At 37.4% G+C, this 21,658-nt stretch overlaps 2 protein-coding genes across 4 annotated transcripts in view; one reads left to right on the top strand and one right to left on the bottom strand.

The window, feature by feature from the left end:
* The window catches only part of GREB1L (GREB1 like retinoic acid receptor coactivator), a 289,176-nt gene extending 281,739 nt beyond the window's left edge, over nt 1-7,437 (top strand). Inside the window, exons 33-36 of the mRNA XM_090285750.1 lie at nt 354-495; nt 3,604-3,804; nt 5,496-5,634; nt 6,755-7,437. Coding sequence (XP_090141876.1) covers nt 354-495; nt 3,604-3,804; nt 5,496-5,634; nt 6,755-6,918 — 646 coding nt within the window. The 3' untranslated portion in view covers nt 6,919-7,437. The remainder of the gene's footprint in view (nt 1-353; nt 496-3,603; nt 3,805-5,495; nt 5,635-6,754) is intronic.
* A 5,281-nt stretch (nt 7,438-12,718) lies between these two features.
* ESCO1 (establishment of sister chromatid cohesion N-acetyltransferase 1) overlaps nt 12,719-21,658 on the bottom strand; it is a 72,053-nt gene continuing 63,113 nt past the window's right edge. For all 3 annotated transcript variants that reach the window (XM_090285746.1, XM_090285747.1, XM_090285748.1), the window contains 2 exons: nt 19,638-19,825; nt 12,719-14,007 (listed from right to left, as the gene is read on the bottom strand). In XM_090285746.1, coding sequence (XP_090141872.1) covers nt 13,860-14,007; nt 19,638-19,825 — 336 coding nt within the window. In that variant the 3' untranslated portion in view covers nt 12,719-13,859. The remainder of the gene's footprint in view (nt 14,008-19,637; nt 19,826-21,658) is intronic.

Raw genomic sequence — 21,658 nt, 5'->3', positions numbered from 1 at the left:
ACTTGTTTTAAATTTGGCAGACGCTTCATCCTTTTTGTAGCCAGGATTTAAAAACTGGGAGCACCTATGCACTCCTATCTTTTAAGAGTATACAGAATGTGCAGTCCAGTTCAGCTCAGGAATGCCTATGGCCCTGGGGAATGTCTGGGACCAAAGTCACCTCACTCCTCCATTTAATGGCTGTAATCCCCAAATCAGGGCATTCACACAGGCCAGTGTTAAGAGGGCCAGCTCCATGAGAAGGCAAGATTAATTCTGTTTGAGGCTGTGTCCTAACAGCTGCTGCACATTTTTTATCTGTGTGTAATTATCATGGTTGAGCTATTTCAGGTTGAGATGTGATTATGATTTAGGTATTTCTGTGAAGACATTGACTTTAACCTGAGAACAAACAGCAGTGGCCTGCTCATCTGCCGCTTTAATAACTTCAGTCTCATGAAGAAACACATTCAGGTTGGAGGGCAAAGGGACTTTATCATCAAACCAAAGATCATGGTAAGTTTGCAAACTTGATTCTACTGCTGAAATTAAGACAACACTCTAATTAATATCTTTGTTATATACTGGCATTAAGCACTTGCCACTGGATTAGAAAATGGGGTAACACAAAGAAGTTGGTCCTTAATGCCAAATTTGCAGTCTCATTTCCCTCACTGAGGACGCATCTACAGCAAGGCATAAAATTGGAAAATTCAACAAAATCACCTCTCTTTATATTTAAGGCTTAACAATTCCATCAAAGGCTCAGTTTCAAACTTAACATTTTGTAGTCTTAAACTGAAAAAGTTAACACTTTTTATATTCTTTATATAATACATGAGAAATATAAATCAAGATGCTTGTCAAGAATGTAACAGTTCAGAGATTTCTAGCCAGAGTGGTGGCATAAGTAAATGCAGTACTCAAATCCTCCCACAACCACAAAAATTACAACTAAATTACAGAACGACCATCATTCAGAACTATCTGAAATCTAGCTGAATGGAAATTCCACAACTAGGGATTTAAAGAAGAAACCACACTGAGACTGGCAGGAGAGGTGGAGACGCAGAAGAGGCTGATCCCACACCCACAAGTGGTGGATAAAAATTGAGATGTTGACTTCCAGCCAAGGTGGAGGCCTAGACGGACATTCTGGGTCTCCCTCTACAACTAAGAAGGAATACGACTACCTCAAAACTGGAGACAAACAGAAGTTCCAGAAAACCGAACTACATGGAAGTCCAACAAAGATATAAAGAAGAAATACTCATTCAGACAGGTAGGAGGGTGGAGCCGGGGCAGAGAGGACATTGTGTGGTGGCAGCAGCGGCGGCAGCAGCAGCAGCAGTCCAGCAGAAAGCGCAGTCACACGTTTAAGTCAGGAGGGACACCTGGGGAGCATTCCCAGCTCCTCACACGACCTAGCAGCTCACAGTCCCAGCACTAGGGAAAATCAAGCCTCACTGCTTCTGACTGTGCAGACCAGTGGGGGTTGGGGTGGAGGCAGAAACTGCCAGTCTCAGCAGAGTCCGCTTGTTTAAAGGGCCCCCATGGTCCTAGAACATCCGAAGACCCACGCACTCTGGGAACGAAGGCCGGGGCAGCAGCTAGAGGGGCACCAGTCTGGTGCGAAAGTGGGAGAGGTGCCTGGAAAAGGGGAGTGCTGGGCAGGCGGCATTGTTCCCTCTCAGTCCCCTCCCCCACATACAGTGCCACATCGTGGTGAAACAGGTCACCCTATACTGATGAATCTCTAAGGCTCCGCCCCTTACAATGTAACAGGAGTGACACCTCTACCTGGGACTCGGATGCAAACAACACAGGAGCCTGTCAGAATGAGGAGACAGAGAAGTATGGCCCAAAAGGGGGAATGGATCAAGGTTCCAGTGGGAGAACTAAGCAACGAGGAGATAGCCAACCTAACAGATGAGGAGATAGACAACCTAACAGACGCAGAATTCAAAGCACTGGTGATAAATATGCTCACAGGCTTGACAGATATGCTTGAGTACAGCAAACGCATGAGAAGTGAAGGCTATGCTAAGTGAAATGAAGGGAAATCTACACAAAACCAATGGTGAAGGGAAGGAAACTGGGGTTCAAATCAATGATCTGTAACGTAAGAAAAATAAAGTCAACCAGTGCAGAATGAGGAAGCAAGAATTGAAAAAAATGAGGAACACTTCCCAAATTTTGTGAAGGAGATAGACATTCAGGTCTGGGAAGCATGGAGGGTCCCAGGCGAGCTGGACCCAGAGGGGACCACACCAGGACGCATCATGATTGATATGCCAAGGGTGAAAGATAAAGACAGAGTCCTGGGGGCACAAGAAGGAGGCGGAGAGTTGACTATAGGACTATCAGCTGATTTCTCAGGGGACATTTTGCAGGCACAATGTGATGAAAGGCAACCTGCAACCAGGATTACTCTATCCAGCAAAGCTATCATTTGGAATGGAAGGGCAGATGAAGTGCTTTCCAGACAAAGTGAAGCTAAAGGAGTTCATTATTACCAAGCCATTATTATATGAAATGTCAAAGGGACATACTTTAAGAAAAAAAAGATTAAAACTGTGAACACTAAAATGACAACAAACTCACAAGGATCAACAACTGAATATAAAAAATAAAAACAAAATCCAACTAAGCAAACCAAAATAGGAACAGAATCATAGGTATGGGATCATTTGGAGGGTTATCAGCTGGGAGGAGGGAGGGGGAGAAATGGGGATATGGTGCAAGGATTAAGACGCATAATCTATTGGTACAAAATAGACAGGGGGAAATTAAGAATAATATAGGAAAAGGTGAAGCCAAAGGTCTTATATGCATGACCCATGGACATGAACTAAGGGATGTGGGATTGCTGGAGGGAAGGGGGGTACTGGGAAGAGGGGAGCAGAGGGGAAAAAACTGAAACTACTGTAACAACATAATCAATAAAATGTACTTTTTGTAAAAGTGGGGTAAAAAACAGCATAGGGAATGGAGTCAATAATATTCTAATAACTATGTATGATGTCAGATTGGTATGAGATTTATCAAGATGATCTCTGAGTATGTTATATAATGTCTAATCCCTGGGGTGTACATCTGAAACTAATAATATTGTATATCAACTGTAATTGAACATTTAAAAAAAATTTTTTTTAAGTAACAGATCAAAACCTTTTAAGGATGTGAGTTCCATGGGCCTACCCTTTTCTTTTTAAGAGATTTACTGGTATCTAATCATTTATAACATATGGACTCCCCAGGAGAGCTTAGATAGCTTTGGTTTTTTATTTTCACGTTGTTATGGGATGGGATTTATCCCATCCACATCCAGAGCAGTATAAAAGGCTTCCTATTGGTCCTCACAATGTATTTGCTAAATGCAATAATTTCAACAAAGCCTACTTTTCCATTGACTGTTCTTGCTGTGTGTAAATTATGTTAGATCTGACAGTACTGTTCTGTACTAAGTGAAAAAAATTTCAGAACCCCAAAATGACAGACTTACATTTGAGCCTAGCATCTGTCACTCATGTACTGCTAGTATTTGGGGACTTTTAGGATGTAATGCAGTGTTTGTTGCCTGTTTCACCCAGTGACAGACACATTTCTCGGCTCTGATTTCAGGTGTCAGAGAGCTTAGCACCCATCTTACCCCTTCAGTATGTCTGTGCTCCCGACAGCGAACACACTTTACTGGCAGCCCCTGCACAGTTCCTCCTGGAGAAGTTCCTTCAGCATGCCTCACACAAACTCTTCCCCAAAGCCATCCGTAACTTCAAGAGTCCTGTGTTAGCTGTTGACTGCTACCTTAACATTGGACCGGAGGTAAAGGGCAAGTGGGTTAGTACTGTGCTTTACCCGCTTCCATCGATTTCTTTCCCTTTGTAGCTCCTATTTGAAAGCTTAAACGGAGGGGAAAAAAAAAAGGAATCTGTGATGGACTCATTTATGCAAAGGCTCAAACAAGATACAGTGGTAAATGTCCCTCCCCATTGTACACTCAAAGCTGAGCTCAGAGGTCAGCTCTGCTGAGAAGCCTATCTCATCGGGGCATAAACAGTTGTTTGCTTCTCCCTGTCATAACATCAGATGATATTTTAATCATGTGATGATGTTTCTCCCCAAGACAGTGAGTTCTTCAGAGGCCCGCTATGCTTTGGCCACTGTTTTAGGCATATAAGAGGAGTTCAATGATTGCTGAGCAATTTAGGATATCACAGGGAACCTTTAATAGCTCTCATTTCTGTTCCTGGACTTCTTTCTCTTCCATGATTTCCCTATTTTTTATTCTCTCTCCTCTGTCTCCATCAGATTTAGTTTTTCAGAGATGCAACTTGTACCTTTAGGCTTCTTAAGAGCTTCTGCCACTAAACTTTCCCTTAGGATTATTAGCATTGTTTTTTAAGTATTCTATTTTATTCTATTCAATACCATATCCTCTTTGTAAATAATTTAAAATAAAAGGTATAGATTAGAAAATGAAATCACTTGTAATAGAAACAATAACATTTTGGTATATTACATTTCCCTCAGCTTTTTTTCTCTGAAAGTACTGACAATCTCTTAAGACTGAAATCCAATTGTATTCAGTTTTGGAAACTGATTTTTAAAATTTAACAGTATAAACATTTTACATTCTTACAGTCTACACTGTGGATTTAACATGACTTGTAGAATTTTAGAAGTAGAAGGAACCTAACAATATTATATCAGATGTAATAATGCCTTTCATGATATCTATGTAAGTTACGTGTCTAGCCTATGTCTCCCGATTCCTCCATCCCAGGATCTAGGGCCCCAGGTGCTGGACAATAAAATCTCAATGCCACTACTACTAACAGCATCTAAACATTCACTGAATACTAAGTGTTTATACTAATTCACACAATAGTCCTATGAATCAGGCACTACTATTACTACCCTACAGACAATGAAGATGAGGTATGGAGAAGTGAAGGAGGAAAACTGCTCAGTCACACAACTACTGGAGGATACAGTATTTGAACCCAAGCATTCTGGTCCACACTTTAAGCCATTCATTTAAGCCAAGGTCTCCCAACTACCTTGTTCACTCACCTATAAATTTTTGTAAATTTACACACACACACACACACACACACACACACACACACACAGAAGCCATATAGAGCTAAAAATTTAAATTCATGCAGTTTGAAGCTTCTATCCAATTGAAAACTTAAGGAGTATCTACATGAAAAGCTGATTTAAAATTTTTATTCTTACTAATAAGGTAATCTAAACATTTAATCTTTCCTCAGTATGCTTTTTTGAGAAAGGTGGATTTTTTATTTTATTTTGTAAACACTCTTAGATAGAGGGGCTTATTTTGTTTCTTACTACTAATTCTTTCATAAGCATCCTTTATTATGAGAAATAAACAAGAGAAACTTTAAATAGGTAATAGCCAAAAAGGAAGCTACTGACACATTCGGCTACAGTTCAGTTACTTTGCTTGCTTTTGAAATGCCTATGCTACTTCTGCTTGATTTTTCCAGGTGGCCATATGCTACATCAGCTCCAGACCCCACTCCATCAATGTCAACTGTGAAGGGGTGTTTTTCAGTGGACTTCTCTTGTACCTCTGTGACTCTTTTGTAGGTGCTGATCTTCTTAAGAAATTTAAGTTTCTAAAAGGTAAATCAAAGTTAGTATTTTGCTTGTGAATGCTACTGGTTCTCACTGGAGAAAATACAGAGGTGAACGATGTATTCTAAAAAGCACTTTTTTTAACAGCCATTTTTTGCCAGTAAATTGAATGTCTTGGTTTTAACTGAGGAATCAAAACATTGATATACTAAGACTAAATATGGAGCCCTGGCTCAGTGAATTGAGCACTGGCCTGAGAACCAAAAGGTCACAGGTTTGATCCCTTGGTCAGAGAACATGCCTGGGTTGTGGGTAGGTCCCCAGTTGGGGCCGTGTGAGAGGCAACCGATAGATGTTTCCCTCCCTCTTTTTTCTCCCTCCCTTCCCGTCTCTTTAAAAATAATAAATAAATAAAAATCCAAAAAACCAAATAAAGATGAATAGCCAGATTGTGACATTAAATGTTTTTACTACTATTATATATTCTTATATAATTTAATTTTAATAATCAGGTTAATGAGTTGTGACAGGTATGTACTATATAAAGAGTTGGATTTGCCTAAGAACTATAGATTTAGACATCACAAGTAATCCTGACAAGATGAAAAACGTAAGGTTCAGAAAACTGTGTATAGCATACTCTAATTTTTATGAGTATAGGCAAAATTATGTATTTATACACACACACAAAAAAAAACACATATCTGGAGCAGTGGGAGGGGGGGAACTGCCTTGCAGGGGACATTTGGCCATAGACATTTAAGGTTGTCACACTGCTGGTGGTGGCAATATAGTGGGTAGAAGCCAAGGATGCTGCTGAACATCCTATAAGAACAGAGCAGCCCCCACAACAGAGGATAATTCTGTCCAGTTGTGCTGAGGTTGAGAAACCCTACTTGAGAGAACACATGAGAAATATAGCACTGGGAAGGGAAGGTGTGATTGGGAGATTTTTTCACTTTACACTCTTTTTAAACTTTTTAATCTGTAAACTACTTATTCAAAATAAACAATAAAATTAAAATTAACAATTCTGGTAGGTTACTTACCTAATATGTTGGTTCTCAGATGTGTTAGCTTAGGGATATAGTCTTAAGTAGTAAGATTCTTCATCATTTCATTTCCTGAGCCTAAAATGTACTTCTTCACTTCTTTTGTTTCCCTGAAGGTGCTACCCTGTGTGTCATCTGCCAAGACAGAAGCTCCTTACGCCAAACCATTGTCCGCTTAGAACTAGAGGATGAGTGGCAGTTCCGCCTCCGGGACGAGTTTCAAACTGCTAACAGCAGTGATGACAAGCCCCTTTACTTTCTTACTGGACGTCATGTATGAGCTTTTGAAAAGACCAAAGATAGCAAAGGGATGCCTAGGTGGGGTGGGCCAGAAACAATTACTAGGGTAGTTTTTTTTTTTTTTTCCTTTAAAGTACAATCACTGTGGAGCGAAGTGCAACATATTTGTCTGTTCTCCAAAGAAAGCTCCAAATCTGACCCAGGTGTTTGGGGTCATTGCTCTCTTTCAGTTCCATTTCAGGACCTTACATTCAGGTTAACTCCACCCTAGGCTATTACGCAATTACTTAAGGCAAGGTCTGCCCACAGAGCCTGAGGAGGATATACTTTGGAGAATGAACATAAGAGTTTGCATTGTTTTTTCTACTACGCTATGTTAGGGGGAAAACCGACTCAGCATTAGCCAGCCTGAATGCATTACATGAGACACCGTTGGTGTGGAATTAATTGAAGATTAATGTTTGAGGCCTGAACCCTCAGTTTCTCTTCAGTTCTGTACTTTGGTACAGTATTACTCAGGGGTCTGAAATGATAGAATGTAGAAGATATTTGTATTTAAAAAAAAGTAGCTTCGTCTTTCTCTGTGCAGTGTTAGTTTAAGATTTATAATCTTATATGTATTGAAACTTTTGGCAGAATTTCCACAGGAGTTAAAAGTTTACTATTCAAACTGAACAAACGAATCAGTAAATGCAGAGTAGACCTTGTGTGTATACAGCAGCTTCTCCTTGCTTAAATTCCTTTACTTTTTCCATTCTTTAAAAATGTTCCCATTCTCTAAGCACACCGTATCTATGAGAACATGGAACAGAGATTACTCTTGTACAAGGAGAACCTGATACAATAGTTGAGCCAGATTAAGCTTTTGGCAGTCACACCACACTAATCCTATTTGGCTGGAATCAAGCAGTTGGCACCAGCAAAGATAAATGTCAAGCTAAGGGTCTTTGTAGAGCAGAACTAGTTTGTTTCCATTCAGGGACTCAAGAAAGCTTCCTTTAAAAGATAAACTGAATGAGTATTTTAGCTGCCTTATACTGACCACAACACAGAAATTGCTGAAAGGGGAAATGAGCCATAGAAAAAGACAGAACTGTTTTTACTCAATCCTACCAGTGATTGTTTTCTAAGGGGTAAGGAAATGTCCATTAAAAAGTCTTGACTCATTAAAATCAGCAAAAGGTGTTTGTTCAGTATCAATAGTAGGAGGCATAAATTTCTATAAATTTCTCACCCTATTTTTTTAAAATCAAAACCAGATTTTTAGAAAACGTTCTAGAACTAAGTCTGTTGGAAGTTTACTCTTAAATTACTTCAGTTCTCATCGCACAATCTGTTGACATTTTCCCCATTATCCCATATGTATTACTTTAACCCCACTTAAAAAGGCCATTTTTACTTGAATCGATTATCTTATTTGTGGCTTGAAACTACTGCAGGAGGAAGGAGGGGTTGTCTACCAAGCCTGTATTTACTTAGAACAAATAGTGCTAATTTACCGGTTTTATTAGCTCATGATAACAAGTTTACAGTTAGTGAAAAGATAGAATGTACTAATCTGAAAATGGTTTGCAGGTCTCTTGGTTTTAATATAGCTACTTATGATGTCTTTAAATATATTTTGAATAAACAGTTCTTTTAAACCCATTTTTAATTGTCCTTCAAGGAGGATCTGCCTTATATAATGCTTTAAATATTCCTTAATTTTAGTACAGCAGAATTTTGGGCAGAGGTACGTTTTGAAGCAAGTTGATTTAGATATGAATGTATTTCAATTGCTCCTATTTGGTTGAAAGGGCCTAATAGAGGTGATATGAAGAAACCCACTGTGCAATATCCCAATAATATTACTACATAGGGCAAATAAAGTACTTGAAATAATTCTAGAACAGTTGTACCTGGGGCAGTTGGCCTCTCAGGGTTTCTTCTTGCTTTCTGACTTCCTAGTGTGAAGAACATTTTTTAAAAGTAGTTACTTTAAATGCAGGTACTCCATATTATTGTAGTTAGGGCTGTACTCTGAAAATCAAATGATTATAATCTCTTAAATACTATTTAACCCTGTGGAAAGAAATACCAGAATAAAGCCAAAAGACCATCACCCCAATGATAGACAATTTAAATTGACCTGCCTATTCTTTCAATGCCTATCTGGATCTTCTAAAATCATCTTACAAGTATAATTCTTTAGAGAATGTTAGGTCCTTCTCCTTTAAGGATAAAATTGCACAAGCACAGGACACCATGATTTGTTAATATATATCCTGGTGTGTTCAGCTTTGAGCCTTGCCATTCCTTAGAACATTGTGGTATGAGTGTGTTCACTAGGCCTCCATAATTAACCTATAGACCTGTTGAACCTTGCCATGTGTGACAGTTCACACAGGTTAATACTGAATGTAAACTAAAATTAGAATGACAACTGTGGTATTCAATTTTTTGGCTGTAATTTATGCAATTGCTGTATCTGATTTTTTAGAAAAGGAGGCACCTGTGTTAATTTTATTACTGTAAAATTTCTTACCGAAATTTGGTGAATTTCACTAGTCAGTCTACCTCACATTTTGTTTATGATTTTAAATTGAAGTTGTGTCTACAGTATGTTCTTGTCCTTCCATTTAATTTGATGAATGTATTAAAATTCTCTCACACCCAAAATAAAAAAGTATGTCTTCTTTAAACTAATTTTCTGGTATATTCACAAATGGAATGAGCTCCCTGACTCTGACAATGTCCATAAAGGCTGGAAGTCCACATATTACAGGTTTGATGACTTTAAGATTCTACTATCCTGGCCTAACAGTCCATGAAAGAGCTAAAATATTTGTTGAATGAAAATCCGTAGCTTATACAAAGATACTGTATCTACACACCATGCCCATTTGCAGAGTTCCACATAATTAGGAAGACAGATCTAGAATTGATTATTAAAGAGATGTTAGAAATATTCATTGTATACATATCCCCAATCTTTTATTTTATAGATGGCAACTATACTCACTTTGCTGTGTGGCAAGAACTGTTTCGTTATGACATACGGTGTTAATCTCCAATTTATTTCTAAACTATCTAATTTTACCAACTTTTGAAAGTAACTTATTCCAGAAAAATGTTTAGTTCTAGTATTTTATAAAGAGTGCTAAAATAATAGACTTTTGATATAGAACCATGAAAACACTCTAGGCCAAAAGCCCCTAAGTGTTACCTAAGGAGGAACCATAAGTATCTGTAATATGATGACAGATTCAGGAGCAAGTAGAAACTGCTGGTGCCCCGCTACATATTCTAAAGCAGCTGCCTTGGAAAGACTAAAACTGTGAAACTGTCATGCCTTCATATTTAGCTACCTAGACTGGGACAACATCCAGGGAACAAACATTCCTCAGAACTCTTCAGTCACAGAAACTGGCCCTTACGCTTCCTCTGGGGCTAAGAGAATATTGCTCTAACACTGAAACTGGCTTCACTGAAAAAACCATCACTAAAGATGATTCCAGAAAAGGTCTCGGAGGCCAAGGGAAAAGCCAACACACAATAAATTCCCTGTGTTCAACTGTAAAGTACTTAGCTAAGAAAAGCATTTTCTTCAGTGATTATGACAAAAGGTGGACTAAGTTATATAAAAAAGAAAAAGCAACAGTAAAGTTTTCTACCCATTTTTTGTTTTGTAAGCAGTGCAATGTATTTTATTTTTTACTGGAAGGTGAAGGGGCTATTTTAAGACAGAATCTTCCCTTCATCTGCCAGAAGCTCAAGAGTCATGAGAACTGAAGATGTACTATGTAGTCACTACCCCAGAAATTAACTCAGCAATCTTCACCCCTGATGAATTATGGTTAGGCAGGAATATGGCTGTGTTCTTATCCAAAGGCCCGACCTGGGAAGCCATGCAAAGTCAGCAAGACTAATTAAAATACCACTGCATGTCTATTGTACTTGACTTATGATAGTCATGCTTTTAGTAGATACACCAAGGTCCCTATTTAATATTCTGAACTGGTAAAATAGTGATTTTTATAGTTCATAAAAAATAAAATCACTGCATGTCCATGCAGACAAGAGCATACCCCATATAAAATTTCATGGTTCCTGTTTATACTTGTGATTCCTATAATGTCTATATACTAGGCATTTTTATAATGAACCAACAACTATTCAAAGGCAGGTGACAAAATTTAAAGGTACATTTATATAACCAGTTAATTATAGAAGCAACCTCTTCTGAAACTTGGTTGTAGCTATGAGAGCATACTCACTGCGCCCAGAACAGTCTCCACCACTCCATAGACCACTCTTCTTTTTCTCATGTCACTCTTCAGCCTTCAATTGTGGTGTGACAGTGTTGACCATTCTTTGATCCTTGAAACTCTTTCTTGGTTTCATCACTCTCTTCTGGTTTTCTCACCTTGGATATGCTTTCTCAAATATTTTGAGACTCTTCAGTGATGGTGTTCCTCACAACTTTATCCTACCCTTTCATTTTATAAACCCAAGAGAGGTAAGCTTGTCTAAACCTTCAAATAACTACATTTATAATTTTCTTTAATTCAATCTTTTTCTAAACTCTAGATCAACATATCCAATTATTTACCAAATAGGTTATCTCGACTTGGAAAATATTCAACTGCATTCAAATCTTGACCAAACTTGAGCTCATCCTTCCACATCCAATCCTCCCAACATAATTCTCCAATATTCCCTTTTCAATCCATCTACTCAATTACCCAAATCAAAATTCCCAATCACCCTAGATTCTTTGCCATGACCCTTCTCTGGTCAGTTATCAACTCACACCAATTCTTCCATTGTATTATCTCAAAGTTTATCCATCTCCTCTATAATCTTCATCCATTCACAACAGCTTTAGTCCAATGTTTCAAAATGTTTCACACAGACTACTATCATAGTCTCTTAATTACCTTTTAAGTTCCAGATTCCTTACTTGTGAGCTCTAATTCATAGGGTTGTCATGATAACAAAATAATGCAGCACCACACAGAGGGTGTGGCATAACAAAAACTCAAATGTTAGATATTATTAATACTACTCTTCCAGAAATACCTAGATTGTAAAAGTTATTTGAGGGACTGCATCTTCAATATAAACAGGAAAATAAACTGCTCTCCTAATAATGGTAACATTTAAATCAACGAATCAGTATATCTATCCTCTCTATCCGCAGGTCTACTTGAAATTACCAAGTTTGGCTCCCCAAAGAAGCACACTATGGTTTGTATGGAAACTGGACCTGTGTTATGAGATTAACAGTTACTAAAGCAGCTACACTACACCTGAAAATTTCATTGTTTTAAAATAATTATGGTCCCTTTCAGGCAAACAATGAGACCAAGTATAATCACAAGAGAGTCAATCAAGCCCAAAGGGAATGGGAGTGTCGGAAGTCAGACCATCAGGATAAATTAGAGGAAAATAGTTATACTGCCTTATCGTTACACCCATAATGAGTATAGAGCCTTACACTGCTCTATAAATTTAAAAAGCACTTCTCTATAGAGGGATAAAATGTACCTGTCTCTTAATCTTAATTGAAGGCCCAAGATTTTAGCTGTTTTTTTAAATGGAGATATGATCATTGTAGCTCATAAAAATCTATGTTAAATAACAGTGGTGCTTCATTCTTGGGCTAAGGCTCTATCTTTATATTCTCATGTCAGGATTTTGCCTTTTGTTAGAGATAACTTCAGAGTAGTTGTTGCTAACATACTAATCCTTTGGCAAACTGGTGAAAACTCCGTTTTAGAAGCCATTGTTTTTATCATTTTTCAATGTAACAAACTCCCTGAAAAAGCACAAATGACAGTACACCATTCATTTATCACTTAGAAAAAGCTATCAAGTATTTTATTATTTTATTCTACATTATATACAAGTCATAAAAGGCCACAGCAGTTTATCAACATTTAAACCCTTTAAAATTAGAGGGCACTATGAAGGATTGACAAGTATCAAAATGAAGTCCAGTAATGAGGGCATATACTCAGTGTAGTATTTCTGAGGAATAACAAAGCAGATACCAAGTCATTAATATTTAGCTTGCAACTATTCCTAAGCATGCCCAGTTGCCATTTAAGAAGTGAAACCAGAATGAAAGAATAATAAACTTTAGAGGGTACTTTCCTAATTCTAGTCACTTACAGATCTCTAAGAAGGAAAGACTCCATTCTTTACCACCTTCCATTTCTTCCTGCCATCAAGAACAGGGAAAAGAAATGGAAGGAAAAGCTCAATATTCCAAATTCCTCCTGTTTATCTGGAACTTTGCTTTTTGGTGGGGGTTTCATCAAAGTATTTCAGCCCGGGCCAGTTGACTCAGTTGGTTGGAGCATCATCCTATACAGTGAGAGGTTACGGGTTCAATCCCTGTCCAGGGCACATACGGGAGGCAGCCAATCAATGTTTTTTAAGTCCTTTGGTAAGATTTTTTTTTAAGTGTATTTCAGGCCCTTCAGAATTAGCTTTGCATTCCTAAAGACATAATACTGCACCCTCCTTGAATCATAGCTCAAAAACACTGGTTTCCACCACTTTGTGAAAATACAATCTTTAAAACTGTAACTGGTATCAGTAGATCAATATTAAAAAAATACAGTACCTAACTACACTGGTATATTTCCATATTAAGAACTTCAAAATATACTTATCACTGAGATCATAGTCCTTGCATTAGTTTTCAGTCCACTATGAACAATTATCTGCTGCATGTAAACATGTCTAAATAACTATAGATAAAATACATTAATCATAAATTTCTGTAAAAGATAATAAAATATCTTCTTTAAAAAACAAAACAATAATAAGCTATTACTGCATTGTTTCCAATTTTATGAAAATGGGAACAACCTTATGGCTGTTGCCAGTCCTGAGTTCTTTGTAACAAAAATGGCCCTAGTTCCTGGTTAAAGTCAGCAATCAATCCACTCTTCAGTAGATGTCTTCTAGTACTGTAGGCAAGAATCCGCTTTAGGTGTTATTTTGTCCATTAATAAAATTATATACCAGAAACTGTCCAGTGCCACAGTATTGTGTTGCAAACAGTTTTCCATCAGGAGTGGGATCTGAGAAAGCAATTTCTTCTTTACTCAAGTATGAGCCATATATAAAGTTACTCCTATTTTAAAAAAAGAGAGAGGGGTGGGGAAATGGAAGGGTTAAAAAATTATTAATATTTGTATTCATTAAAATTAGAAAAACATGTTAAATACAATTTGCTAGAAAGACTAGGTAATGTATATTCTGAAAATTATTGAAAATAATTATTCATTTAAAGTATTATAATTTGTGGTAAAATATGTATGAAAGCAACAAGCATTTTAAAAACATTTACCCAACACCTTTTCTGTCTACTCAACAGCTTTTGAGTAGAAGGAACTTCCTCAAACTGATAAAGAGCAGCAGAAACACCAACGTTAATGGTGAAAGACTAAAAACTGTCTCCCAGAGATTAAGAACAATTAAGACTATTTATGCACATACCTCTACTATTCAAAACAAAATACTTCAGATTCTAGCCAGGGCAATTAGACAAGGAAAAGAAACAAAAAGCAACCAGATTGAAAGGGAACAAGTAAAACTATCTTTCTGTAGATGACATGATCTTGCATTTCCAAAATCTTAAGGAATTAAAAAAGAAAAACTATTAGGTCTAATTAAAAATGAGGTCTGCAAGATTACAGGATACAAGATCAATATTTTAAAAATTAATTGTATTTCTATATACTCATGGTGAATAATCCAAAAACAAAATTAGAAAACATATTCACTTACAATAATATCAACGGAATACTTAGGATTAAACAAAAGAAGCACAAGACCTATAAGATGAAAATTAGAGAGCACTGCTGAAAGAATCAAGGGAGATTTAAATAGAAACATATCCCATGTTTATGAATTAAAAGACTTAATATTAAAATGGCATTACTCCCCAAACTGGTCTACAGCTGTCTTCTTTGCAGAAATTGACAAGCTGGTCCTAAAATTCATATGGAAATGCAAGAATAACCGAATAGTCAAAATAACTTGAAAAAGAACAAAATCAGAGAACTCACACTTCCTTATTTAAAACATACTACACAAAGCTACATTCAAGAGTTCCAAACAGTGTGCTACTGAAATAAAAAATAAACTAATGGAATAGAACTGAGAGTCCAAATACCAACCTTCACATTTACAGTCAATGATTTTGACAAGGTGCCAAGACTATTCAATGAGAAAAAAAGTCTTTTTAACAAATTGGTGCTGGGACAATTGGATATCCACATGCAAAAGGATGTCATTGGATCCTACCTCACATCATACATAAAGATTAATTTAACATGGATTGAAGACCTATATGTAAGAACTAAAATTATAAACTCTTGGATGGAAATATAAGCAATAAATCTTTGTGGATTTAGATTAGTAAATGACTTCTTAAATGACACTAAAAATTCCAAGTGACAAATGAAAAAGATATATTCATTTGGAGTTCAAAATTTAACACTTTTGTGCTTCAAATACACCAAAAAGATAAAAAGACAGCCATGAAATGGTAGAAAATATTTGTATATCATATATCTGATAACAGACTTGTCTCCAGAATATATATAAAGAACTAGTAAAAGTCAACAAGAAAAAGATAAAGCAACCAATTTAAAAATGGACATAGGATTTGAATAGGCATTTTTCTAAATAAGATATATAAATATTGAGCACATGAAAAGATGCTCAACATCATAGCCATTAGGGAAATGTGAGAAAAAACCACAGTGAAGTGCCACTTCACACTTATTAGGATGGCTCAAATTAAAGAGACAGACAATAACAAGTGTAGGTTAGAATGTAAAGATATTAGACTCTCATATAATGCTTGTGGGATTGCCACTTTGGAAAATAGTTGGCAGTTTCTCAAAATGCTATACAGTAACCACATGACTCAACAATTCTACTCCTAGGTATATACCAAGAGAAATAAGGACATGCAAATATTTATCTATTTATCAAGAGAAATAAAAATTTGTACAGAAAAATTTGTACATGAATGTTCAAAGCATTATTACTCATAACTGCCTAAAGGTGGAAATAACCCAGATGTTCAACTAATGAATGAATAAACAACATGTGGTAAAGCCACAGAGTAGAATATTACTTGGCAATAAAAATGGAATGATGCGGGACTTCTGGCCAAGGTGGAGGCCTAGACAGGTGCACTGGGTCTCCCTCCACAGCTGGGAGGGATGCAACTGCCTTGGAGCTGGAGAAGTTCCAGAAGTTCCAGAGCATCAAGCTGCATGGAAGTCCAACGAACAAAGATATAAAGAAGAAATGCTCATCCAGACAGGTGGGAGGGGCGGAGCCCGGGCAGAGAGGATGCGGTGTGGTGGTGGCAGCAGCGGCAGAAGGCCAGCGGAGGATGCAGCCACACATTTTGAAGGGTAGGGAGGGACACCTGGGGAGCATTCCTGGCTCTTGACCAGACCATGAAGCTCACGGTCCCGGCACCAGGGAAAATCAAGCCTCATTGCTGCTGACAGTGCAGACGAATGGGGGTTGGGGCGGAGGAGGAGACTGCTGGTATCTCAGCAGAGTCCGCTTGTTTGAAGGGTCCCCACAGTCCTAGAGCATCCGTGGACCCACCCACTCTGGGAACGACAGCTGGGGCGGCAGCTGGAGAGGCACCAGTCCCGTATGAGGGTGGGAGAGGGGCCTGGGAAAGGAGCAAGTTCCTTCTCTGACCCCTCCCCCATATACAGCTCCACAACGTAGTGAAACAGGTCACCCTGTACTGATGAATACCTAAGGCTCCGCCCCTTACAACGTAACAGGAGCAACAGCTCTACCTAAGACACAGAGGCAAAAACACACAGGAGTCTGTCAAGATGAGGAGACAGAGAAGTATGGCCCAAAAGGGGGAAGAGATAAAGGTTCCAGTGGTAGAACTAAGTGACGAGGAGAGAGCCAACCTAACAGATGCAGAATTCAAAATTCTAGTGATAAAGATGCTCACAGGCTTGAGAGATATGCTTGAGTACGGCAGATGCATAAGGGAAGAAGTGAAAACTATGCTAAGTGAAATGAAAGACAATCCACACAAAACCAATGGTGAAGGGAAGGAAACCAGGGTTCAAATCAATGATTTGGAATATAAGGAAGAAAAAAACAGTCAACCAGTACAGCATGAGGAAACAAGAATTGAAAAAAAAATGAGAGGCTTAGGAACTTCTGGGACAACTTTAAACATGCCAATGTCCAAATCATAGGGGTGCCAAAAGGAGAAGAGGAAGAGCAAGAAATTGAAAGCTTATGTGAAAAAATAATGAAGGAAAACTTCCCCGAATTGGCAAAGGAAATAGACATACAAATCCAGGAAGCACAGAGAGTTCCAAACAAGGAAGACCACACCAAGACACATCATAATTAAAATGCCAAAGGTGAAAGATAAAGAGAGAATCTTAAAAGTAATAAGAGAAAAGCAGAGACTTATCTATAAAGGGGTGCCTGTAAGACTATCAGCTGGTTTCTCAAAAGAAACTTTGCAGGCAAGAAGGGACTGGCAAGAAGTATTCAATGTGATGAAAAGCAAGGACCCACAACCAAGATTACTCTATCCAGCAAAGCTATCATTTAGAATGGAAGGGCAGATGAAGTGCTTCTCAGACAAGGTAAAGCTAAAAGAGTTCATTATCACCAAGCCATTATTATATGAAATGTTAAAGGGACTTACTTAAGAAAAAGAAGATCAAAACTACGAACACTAAAATGACAACAAACTCACAACTATCAACAACTGAATCTAAAAAATAAAAACAAAATCCAACTAAGCAAACCAGAATAGGAGCAGAATTATAGGTACGGGGATCATTTGGAGGGTTATCAGCTGGGAGGAGGAAGGGGGAGAAATGGGGAAATGGTGCAGGGACTAAGAAGCATAATTGGTTGGTACAAAATAGACAGGGGGAAGTTAAGAATAATACAGGAAAGGGTGAAGGCAAAGAACTTATATGCATGACCCATGGACATGAACTAAGGGGGGTCGGATTGCTGGGGGAAGGGGGTTACTGGGCTGAGGGGAGCAAAGGGGAAAAAAACTGGGACTACTGTAACAACATAATCAGTAAAATATACTTTAAAAAAAGGGAATGATGCACGTGGATACATTTTACAATGTTAAGTGAAAGAAACCAGTCACAAAAGGTCATACACCATAGATATCCATTCACACGAAATGTTCCGATTGGGCAAATTCATTGAAACAGAAGGTAGATTAGTGATTGTCACAAGATAGTGACTGTCACAAGATAGTGAAGAGAGCAATGCGGAGTGACTGTTAATGGGTATGGAGTTTTTTTGAGGAATGATGAACATTTCCTAGAATTAAACGGGTGACAGTTGCACAGCCTTATATATATATACTAAAACCCCCTGAATTGTATACTTTAAAAAGATAAATTTTATGCTGTTAGTTGTATCTCAATAAGATGTCATTTTTGAAAAATTATTTTTAATTTAGCCAGGATATAGACTAGTAGCATTTTCATAATGTAATCTTTTTTTTTTAAATCCTCACCCCAGGATATTTTTTTCATTGCTTTTAGAAAGCGAGGGAGAGAAACATCGATGAGAGAATAAAGCATTGACTGGTTGCCTCCCATACCCGCCTGGACAAGGGTCTCAGGAGCCCGCGCCCATATTGGGGATTGCCACAACCAGGAACTGAGCTCGCAACCTTTTGGTTTACAGGGTTATGCTCCAACCAAATGAGCCACACTGTCCAGGGCCACAGCGTAATCTTAACTAGGTGAGCTGGGTACATAAAAAGGATCAATAAATGAAAAAATTAAAAACTCTATATGCTTTAACAAGAAGCTTATGGTGTCAACCTATCACAGAATAAATAAAATGGCTATACTGCTCTGTTTTTATAAAATAGAACAATCTTATGATTGTTGTATAACCTAAACCTGGGTTTTGTTGTTTAAGAGCTCAAAAACAGACTTGCCTCTTGTCACAAAAAGGGTGGATAGGTCTGAGCCCTTCTCACTTCTCAGTGATAAAATAAGGGGGAGATACCAGAAACACATTAAGGCTCTAAGATTCCAGCACCTTAGGATCTTACTTAAAACAATGATGGGTTATTATGAAAGCTATACCTACAGATACTAGACAGGGATTCTATGAATAAACAAAAGCAAGAGACTGACCTAAAAACCTCATTTGCATGATTAATTTTAACCTACTCCATTAACCCTTTAGCAATGGTGCTTTAAAGAACAAAAACCAAAACATGCAATTTGAGTCTTTTCTTCAATAACTTTGATTTAAAAACCAAGTGGTAAAAGCAAAAGGAAAAACTAATAAAAGGCTTAGAGAATTTATAAATAATATTATTATATTAAGGCAATTTTTCCTAAAAGCTAAATTCCCAAGAAATTTCTCACTTATTTTATTGTCTTTAAAATTCTCCAATAGTAAGCACAATTTGACATAAGTGGGTTATTTTGGCTTAATTATATTTACAAATAAGTAATTTTATTTAATTTTTCATGAATAAGTAATTTTGAAAGATTTAATAATATTTAACCAATACTTTCTTCCCCCCTCAGATTAACTTCACATACAAAGAACAGATCCAATACACTGACAATTTTATGCAAGTTTAAATTAACTTAAATAAAGGTTATACATTTATGATTAATTAAATAACAATCTTTATACTAAAACTGTTTAAATCCTAAACTACTGAAAGGATTACATTCAAGTTACCTTAGGCATTCAATCATGCGAGAAGCAATTTTCTTCCGACGCATCATGCTGAATACCCATATTCGACTGATCCCACAGATTGCAGGCTCTGGCAATGTTGAACAACACCAGGCTTTTTGCCTTTCGAATCTGACTTTTTCTTCTTCTGACCTGATAACTGGAAGCTTCTCTTCTATAACTCTGTAGCCCTATAGGTATCAAAATTAGAAAAAAATTTAAAGTGAGAATATTACTTAGCAATTTTCTAATACTGACCTTAGTGAGGAGGTCACTACATTTGTCTGGCCTCTTAAGAAACTTATGGGGATCATGTACACTTTCCCTCTCATTTTAGGAAATAGGTCTGGATCTACATTTCTGTTCTAATTTACTTATCAGTTATGTGATCATGAGAGGAAGTTACTTAATTAAGCTTTGTGTTTCTTACCTATTGGAAACAGGTACAAAACACCGTGTCATCATAATAGGAACTGAATGTTAGTTTTCTCTATCTCCCACATTCTAAGGACCACCAAAAGTACCTACTAAGAACTCAGCAGTCATAACAGCTGTTTCTGTGATTGCTGCCATAGTTCTAGGGTTCATATTTGTGTGAAAACTAGAACAGGGATGGGAGAGAAATCAAGGATTTAGAGGAGGCGGGGGGGAGGCGAGCCCAAAGGGGCTTTCGTTTCTGGCGCCAAGTGCCCGGCGGCTCCGGCACAGGTCGGGCAGCACGGGAGCAGGAGTGAAAAGTGTTTAAGTGTAAGAAGCTTTTAAACCAGTGGGAAAATATTTAGCAGTAGAGGGCAAATATAATTAGAGGGGTTTCTCTAAGCCAGAGTTAACAATACTAGCATTAGAAAAGGGGCATTCCGAGGCTCAGCACAAATGCCTCTTGAGAACAGGATATCCAAACTCTAAGGGGAGGACGTTCGTTACTAAACCTTAGGAAATGGGAAAATGTAGCTAGGCAGCCCCCTTGGTCCTGTGCTGTGCTGAGAGGTGCCGGTTTGTGAATAAATGTTTTGGTTTTTGCTATAAAAAAAAAATTTAGAAAGGTCCTTTCCTCACATTCCCATCTCCTTAAAAATAGAAATTGCTTTAAAAAACATACATCTCTGCCAATCTAGATGCAAAAAGGACTCAGCCGGCCTTCTGATGGGACACAATATTAAAACTTAAAACAACTGGACAACAAAACTGAAAATTAACAACTACATCAAAAGCAAGCATTACACATAGCTATCTTCTAGTATAAATACTTTTACAAGTCATTTTTGGAATGAGGTTGAATAGAGGGGAAAAAACCCAAGGGTTTTGTACTATGTAAAATCAACTCAATTTCAATTTGGCAAACTTTCACGAGTTAGTCATTTTATATCATATTTATATCCCCAAACTACCCTATCAGCTATTGATTTAAAACCATTTTGTTATTATAAGTATGAAGATTTATAACTATACAATTTCAGGCTGAATTTTCTTTTTAAAAAGGTAGCTTCACATATAGAAACAGACTTATTTTGACTTTTGACTTTATTGAGAAACTTCATGAGGAAGCACACATTTGCAGGAAAACTATTAGTATACTAAAAGATATAAAGTGAATAGAAGTCAAATCAAATGTGCACTGAATTTATCAGCAAGAACTCAGCTGAAAGAAGAAAAGTCAAATGGAGTATGCCTCAAAGTGAACATAATTCGGGAGTTCAGAATCTTCTGTTCTCTTAAATTGGTCTGTTATTACTTAACTCTCATAATGTGAACATATCTATCTCCTTTACTGTGATTCTCTCGTTTGTTTTTTGTACAACTTGTATCCTAAATACAAGCCTACCACTCATCTAGAACTCAACCAAAGAAGCGGTGTCCTACTCTGGACGTGGGCAACTTTTAATAAAGGCCAGATAAGTATTTTAGGATTTGCAGCCCACCTGGTCTCTGTTGCAACTACTTAAATCTTTGCAGTGTGAAAGAAACCATAGACAATATTTAAGCAAATGGACATGCCTATGTTACAATAAACATTTATTTACAAA

The sequence above is a fragment of the Furipterus horrens genome, unplaced genomic scaffold (assembly GCF_987537825.1).
Source record: "Furipterus horrens unplaced genomic scaffold, mFurHor1.1.pri manual_scaffold_8, whole genome shotgun sequence".
In the NCBI taxonomy this organism is placed as follows: domain Eukaryota; kingdom Metazoa; phylum Chordata; class Mammalia; order Chiroptera; family Furipteridae; genus Furipterus; species Furipterus horrens.
The sequence above is the reverse complement of the archived record's forward strand: the minus strand, read 5'-3'. Positions and strand labels throughout refer to the sequence as shown.